Below are 7,589 nucleotides of genomic sequence, written 5' to 3'. Positions count from 1 at the left end.
CTTTTAATTTCATCAGCCAACTTCAGCCAGATTTATCAGAGGGGTAAAAGTCTCAAAGGCAATTACGTTCCTATCTGTCTCCTGAACTGCATAGCCAGGAATGTTCTGTTCATGCCTGACCAGAGAAGAGGCTGCAGTAAAACCTGCCACTTCTGAAACTCCAGAGAAGCCATATAAGAGATTTTGCAAAGGCCCTGTTGCAGAAAAGCTTCACCCAGTAATGACAGACAAACCATGCAGAGTCAGGCTTTGTAAGGTCTGGGGCTTGCAGAATTTACTTGCTCGTAAACTTAAGTTTTGATTGTCCGTGGTAGAAGGGGTAAGTTTCTGTAAGATGTTTTTAGGTATTCCGAAAAAAGAAGCACAATGAGTGATGGTTTTGAAGACAGGGATGGTGAGGTTGTCTGTGTAGAGGAGGTGAGATGGAAGCGCTGAAAAAAGTGAAGTGGAATTGGAGCCTGACCCCACGAGTAGGGGTCTGGAGTTAGCAGTGGTAGAAAAACAGTGAGGGAGAGAAACTTCCATTGAGTTTGTTCTTTTGGCACACTGGACATTGCTGTTGAGAACAGGAAGTTTGGTTTGTTCACCAGTTTGACCACACTGTCCTAAGGGATTTAATTTTAGCAGTCATGCTGAGGTAAATTACAGAGGGAGACAACAAGAGTGGTTGAAAGACTAGAAAGGAAGAAGCTGGACAGTGCATCTCTGCGTGCTCTATTTGTGGAACAGAGAGGAAATGATGGAGTATGATGTGGAAAATATGATCTGGACAGAGCCTACATGAAGGTGGGGAAAAAAGGACTCGTTTAGCTGTAAATCAAAGCCAAAAGGGGAAAGGACCAATGATGAGCTGAAAGAGTTTTAAGAGAGCGAAAACAGTGTGGTATGTCTTGCTGTATGAAACACTATTTCCCACCTTTCCGCAACCGTACTCATAATGACAGGGCAGGTAGAACTCTTGCATTTGGTTATGTGCTGTGTACTTAATCATAATGCCATTTGTTCCCAGTTGCTGGAACGGTACCCTGAATGTCAGGCAGTAACCCTTTTCTTCTGTTTTAGGTATCTTTTTGAAGCTGTACAACTTCGTATTGGAATTTCCTGTGCTGTGTTTTGCCTTTGTCGTAGGGTGGATAGAGCTTTTCATTCTGTGAATTTCCTGTATCTTATCACATCCAAAGGCTACAGTCTATCAAGCAAAATGGCATGTGGTCTGCAAGCTGTGCTCTCTGGATAGCTGCTGTAAGCTTTCTTCTTCTTTTACAGTACTGGAACGGTATCGGTTCATGAAGCAGGCTCAGGCACTTGCACCTTGGATGTCCCCCAACATGTTCTACGGAGGTGGCGACAGGAACTCACAACTTTCTTCTTACCAGCTGAACCCTCTACTGCAACAAGGTGAGACCATGGGCATAATTTCAGAGGGAAATCAGGATGAGAAACAGGTGACTTCTCAGGGAGTTTCAGCAGTGAGGCTTTAGCCTCTCTACTACAGAAGAGAGAAAGATGTTCCTAGCATGACTGCATGTCCTAGCATGACTGCATGTCCTAGCATGACAGCTCTGCTACATCTGCAGCGTACTGTAGACTTGCCTGGGTGGATAAATGCAGCCTATCCATCTTAAGTGTCTTGCTAGACTCAGTGCTGGGTGAAATGGTTTAATGCTAACTAAGGTATATCTGTGCTACACCTCAGCGACTGCAGGGTAAATATACCCAGCTTATCTCACTTCATGTGGTAGAGGAGGGTACTGTCTCTTTGTTCTGCTGTGCTGGTCACGGTCAACTCCTTATAGCCAAAATTGACATGACGAGTGAGGTGCAATTTGTTTGAGTTCTTATCAAATGTCTAGTCTTCAAATTATTAAGGGCAAACTGCCTTCTGTGCAATAGATCTAGCCTGCATGCAGCAAAAAATGAAGGACTCTTTAATGAACCAGGAAGAATTTGCCAGCTGTTCTGCCCCAAAATCACTTGTATTAGTGGTATTTATTTGTAGCTTTAATGGAGGAGGGAAGATGGAGCCACTGAAGTTCTAGAGAAATGAGTAATACAATAACTTATTACCAGTAATATTATTTAATCACCCAAGGAAAATAGGGGAATTCAACATAATAACTTCTCAAATAAATATAACACATTTTTCATCTGAAATTAGCTTTTCATCACTATACAGCAGTCACAGATTTACTCTGTGTCTGATGAGTCTTAACTGTTGTTTGAAGAAACGGTTTGCAAACATCTTAAATGCTAGATTCAAGATGTTTGAGTATATACTTTTTTAGCCCGCTAGTTAATTCTACAGTTACCATTTTTCCTAGCCAGGGCACCAGTTTTCCTCAGGAAGATCTGGTGACTGAGCCACCATGATTTAAGACAGAATGCACTAAGTCTTCTCAAGGAAATCCATGTGTATGCTGGCAGAAAACGGGCAAATAAGTTACTCAGGCAGTTTCTTAGCCTGTGTTTTCATAGTCCTCGAATCTCCTGTGCTTAAGTTTCCCCTAAATTTGTTTCAGGTCAGCTTTTTAGAGATGTTGGGTAGAAGGGACCTCTAAGGTCATCTAGTCCTACCTCTTGCTCAAAGCAGGACTGTCACCAACCTCAGTCACATTAGCCGTGGCTTTGTCCAGCCAAGTCTGGGAAACCTGCAAGGATGGAGATTCCATGACTTCTTTGGGTAACTGTTCCAGGGCTGGACCAGTCTCCTAGTGAAGAAACTTCTCCATTTGCTACTTATACCTATGCATACATGTGTGTGTATGTATGCATATATATATAAAAATTTCTTTTGCAGTATCGGTTCATATTTCTTCCAGTTCAATGAGATATAAGAGGAAACACTATGAACTTTCTCTGATTTTTTAAAAATAAGATTTGGTATCAATGCTGTAGGAAAAAATGTTCCTCTCTCTAAATACATAAACTATATTTCACGGTGTGCTGGATGACTTTGATTTCTTACCTCTGTGCTGCCCAAAACACAGATCATGCTGCAACTTACTAGTTACTACTCTTTGCACCTTACGTTGTGTGGTCTGGATGTGCTGGTTGTGGTGCTTGAGACTCGCGCAGCTCTTGCAGTGAGGACGAGCAGGAGAAGAGAGGCTCAGAAGGGACTCAGCCAGGACCATTAGTGCAGAAGGGCCCTCTCTTTATTGTTTCCCCTTGACTTGCTGCATTCTCCTGTGCTTTTATCCTTAGATGTGTCTCTGCAGAACAGTCTTCCAGTGGTGCAGCCACAAGCTCAGCTTTCCCCTAACAAGGGTGTTTTGGACTATCTGGAGTCTGAAATCCAAAACCTTAACATGTCACAGCTCCGGCCACCCTCCCATCAGCGGCAGGCTGTGCAGCCCAGCTTGCTGTCCTCCCTGGGCTCCGAGATCATGCCACCTCTTCTTGCTGATCATGTCTCCTCCATCCATGGGAACAGCAACTCCTCACGGCCACAGAGAGCTGCCCGCACCCCCAGACCCTGGGACTCTGCAGCAGAGGACAGGAGGGAAAACCGGAGGTGGCCCTTGCCTTCCAGTGGGGATTCTCATTCCAGCTACAGTCGGGAGCCCTGGGACAGGCAACGAGAGGACCATCCTCAGAGGCAGAGGACAGGCGGCTACAATGGCAGGCCCCAGCACTCCAGACGGGATGTGTCACCCCCACGCCAGGCTGAGAGGGGCAAAAGCAGCAGCAGCAGCTGCAGTTTCTATGAGGAGGAGGCCAAGGAGCACTCCAGCCACCATCGTGGCTGGAGACAGGAGCCTGCAGGGAGGCGAGACTACCAGCACCACACCAGGAGGAGCAATAACTCAGGTCAGCGGCGGCACAGCTACTCTCCCCCTTCTCGCCGGGGGTCCTGGAGCTCCTCAGAAGAGCAAGTCCGTCTCCCAGCAACAAACCGCAGGCGGCAGCACCGGTCTCGGGAATGGCCAGAAGATAAACCCCCCAGTTATTGCTCATTAGAAGTCATCCCAGGTCGGGACAAGAAGCACAAAGGCAGTGCAGGGCCACGCTCGGTGAGTCAGCTGCCTTTTTGCTTTCCCATCTAAGGGAAGAGGTGGGTTTTGGAGAGTGAGAGTGAATGTTTGTTACTTTCTGCAGCCTGTTGTCTTTCAAATGGAGGGCAAGGAGCACTGGGTGCCCTGCACAGCTTGGTTGTGAAGAGGCTGCTGAGTTGCCTGCCTTCAGACATGTGTTGCATGGCTCTAGTGTGTTCAGGGGCTAAGTGAGCAGTCAAATAAAGTAGGTCCCCTATCACATCCCACACCGGGTGACATGTTATACCCTCTCACTTGTGTCCCCACTGAGAGGCATTTGGGGCTCTGTGTACGTGTTGGTGTTAGAATAGCTGTTCTCCTGGCCCTGCCTGGGGACAAAGCACTTCCAGAGTAGGCAGCAGTACTGAGTATCCCTCTGCAACCCTCTCTGGTGTTGGTTTACTTCTGATTTCTTTTAACATGTGCATGATTCTCCTATTATTGATCTCCATCATTTAATTTTTATAGTATCTTGGTGATATTTTTAAGATGGTTCATATGGGAAAGCATCCAGGTTAAGATGCCTAAAGATACATGAAATAGGCTTAAGATCATGGGTGGCTATAGTGGTGAGAAATGTGTGATCCTCCAGGCCAGGTGGAAGAGGATGGCTTGCTTGTTGGGACTCCTGAGAACTGAGCATGCATTATATGGGCAGTGAATGGCTACTGTTCACAGCTCGTCTTGTCAGTTTACACTGGGACTAGATTTCAGGTAGCAACCTAAGTGTGAAAAGCTTCATATCCAATTGCTAGTATCCAAGTTAGACAGTGTATTCCCCCTTAAAAAATGAAGGTTTTTTAAAATAAAAAAATGTTGTGTCCCTTATCACATATATGCAGAATTTTACCAGGTGGGAGTCTTTTGAAAAGGGCTGCATTTTGCCCATTATCATTTTCCCTTCCGAGTTTTGGAAGGAAGTGCAGGTGTAGTCCCAGCTGGGCTGTGTGTATGTATGAATGGTTTTGTTAGGGTGCTCAGAGCAGGTAGGAAGACATATGATTTCCATTCATCCTTCCTTGTTCCTGAATCTTTTATTTTCTCTTGCAGGACAGAGGAAGTTCCCACAGTGGAAGAAGCATAGTCATTTAATGCCAGTACTGAAAGCACGAAGATTCCCACCGGACTCCTCTTAGCTTTTCTACTACGTAGGTTGGGACAGCTGCCTTTGACTGAACAGACAACCAGCAAAAAAACAGATAAAGCGGCTTCCCCTTAGACTTACAACTCTGAAGAATCTACGTCTAGTGCCCATGAAAGCAATACATAACCCATTTTTATTCTTGCTATGATTTGGAAACTTAGGTTTGCAGTGGGCTGTGGTCCGTTGAAAACATTCCGTTGGAAACAGCAGATTTTTTCTGTAAATGGTATATTCCCAATCTTTAAAGAGAGACACTTGTTGTCTTTGTTAGGTGCCCTGGCACTGCAAGGAGCCCAGTCTTTAGAATGCTGGTCCTTTGCACACCTGATCACTGGAGAAGGACTCCAATGATCACAGAGTTGTAAAGTCACAGGACAGTAGAATAATTTAGGTTGGAAGGGGCCTCTGGAGGTCATCTGATCCGGTCCCCTGGCAGTTTGGCGTAGGGAGGCACAGCATCTCCTTTCTAAGGCCCTCTGTTGTGCTTCACAATCTGTAATGTTTGCTGCTTCTGTCTGGCTGCTCAGCATAGTTGGGGCAGTTTGTCCCCAGGAAGCCTCTCTCCCAAACAGAAGGATCACGGTGTTGGAAGGATGTTTGACTGCCTTAATAAGGGCTCACTAGCACATCTGCAGATTGCCAGCTTATCTGCCTTATACTGACTGAAACAACCTGCCCTACCTTAAGCTTACACCTTAGTGCCTTAAAAAATACTTGTTCTAGCCTTTAACCCAGACTTGAATTTATTTGTAAACTTAAAGGGCTAAATTTACCAAGGTTTGGCTGTCCCTACAGAGACTGAGCAAGGTATGACTACTGTCCCTCACACCGTGGACCAGAATTTCTTTCAGCTCTAGGAAGCATGACTTTGATGGATATATCTTTCTTAAGCCAGGTAGTCTTTTCCATGCATTTTATATTTTCCCTTTTCTCTCTGTGCCACGTATCATATATGTGGGGTGGGATAAAGGGCTCTGAATAAGTCCTACAGTCACCATTTTTACTATTGTCCTTGATCTTTACCCTGACGTTTATACCAACTCTGCATATGTGGTGAACCTGATCTGTAGCTAGATTGCAGGGTTTTCTCATCTCTTACCTTGCAACTAGAACACAGAATTTCTGTACGCTCTGAGACCAGTTGCGAAGGAAAACAACTTGCCATTTCTCCTTGATGTGATTCATCCACTGTTTTCATTTAAAATGTGCTGGAGAAAGAGAGGTTCTCTGGATGCTGGCTGCTTCCATGGGAAACTGGCTTGCCAAAGGCACTTCTTGGATTCAAGAGACTCAACTGTTGGCAAGGAGTTTTTGGAGCATCTTGTGAATTATTTTGTAACCCAGAGACACTAAAGATTGGCCAGTATCAATGACTGTATTGCCTAGCTTATTTCCCAACCAGTGCCACATGGGACACTTGCTACTATTTGTTCTTTAATGTCCCAATTACTGATGTGCTTATGCTTTCCCTTGGAAGACTGACTTGGACAGGCTTTCACTTTGCCCACCTCCTTTTTTTCTTTTCTTTGGACAATGATGGGAAACATCACACTTGAAGCAAATACTCCTAGCTGGATATCCAATGCAGTTGCTGGTCAACCAAAGGCTACTACAGAGAGTGCTCATTTTCCTACAGTTTCTTGGCTGACAGTGCTTATTTCTAATTCCTGTGTATGGAGACAAAGCATGAGGACCCACTAGCTTCTCTGATTGACTTTGTTTCAGAACCAGAGGCCTACTTTTTGAAGACAGAGGGGCTGTTTGCCAGCAGTTGATGGCTAGCACAAAATGGAGCTAGAAGAGCTAAAAGACCAACTCCAAAGTTTGAATTCAAGAAAGGAAGGCTGTATTAAGCATAGTCCTTGTCTGCATTAGACCCAAACTGTGAATAATGTGAACTGACCCATGAGTTACATCTGAAATATAGGGAATTAGTGTGTTCACAGAACTTGCAAAGCCAGTATCACTCTTGAATCTGGTTCTCAGTCACTGGCTGTGAATCATTTTTGTTCTTATTTAATGACATGCTGAAGGTTTTATGCATCCCCTCTTCTATGATGGGCTAGTATTTTTTTTAGTTAGGAGGAGTTTATGGTGGCTGCAATGACAGAAAATAATATGGGGCTCCTTCTTCCAAAACTAGCACCCTGTTTTGACTTTAGCATTGCCCTCTGGCGACTAGTAGCAGATACCCACAGCTCTGCAATTCTCCCCTTGGAAGCTGAATTAGTGGCTTGGAATTTGACTCTCTCCTTATGCTTCCAATAGGTCCATACATCATGCAGGACAACTTCTTCCTGTCGTCTCAACCCAGCCCATATGTCTGGGTTTCAGGGAAGGGCTGCCCCTTTCTCCATCAAGAGTAGAGGCTATTGAGACACCACTTGAGATCCCAAGATGGTAGCATGGGA

At 45.0% G+C, this 7,589-nt stretch overlaps 1 protein-coding gene across 1 annotated transcript in view; it reads left to right on the top strand.

The window, feature by feature from the left end:
- The window catches only part of ILDR1 (immunoglobulin-like domain containing receptor 1), an 18,967-nt gene extending 13,811 nt beyond the window's left edge, over window positions 1-5,156 (top strand). Inside the window, exons 7-9 of the mRNA XM_009330495.1 lie at window positions 1,267-1,398; window positions 3,205-4,013; window positions 5,085-5,156. Of these exons, the coding sequence (XP_009328770.1) occupies window positions 1,267-1,398; window positions 3,205-4,013; window positions 5,085-5,126 (983 nt within the window). The 3' untranslated portion in view covers window positions 5,127-5,156. The remainder of the gene's footprint in view (window positions 1-1,266; window positions 1,399-3,204; window positions 4,014-5,084) is intronic.
- Window positions 5,157-7,589: the final 2,433 nt, after the last annotated feature.

This window comes from Pygoscelis adeliae, unplaced genomic scaffold, assembly GCF_000699105.1.
Source record: "Pygoscelis adeliae isolate BGI_AS28 unplaced genomic scaffold, ASM69910v1 Scaffold120, whole genome shotgun sequence".
Taxonomy (NCBI): domain Eukaryota; kingdom Metazoa; phylum Chordata; class Aves; order Sphenisciformes; family Spheniscidae; genus Pygoscelis; species Pygoscelis adeliae.
Note: the sequence above shows the minus strand (reverse complement) of the source record. Positions and strands in the feature narration are given on the sequence as shown.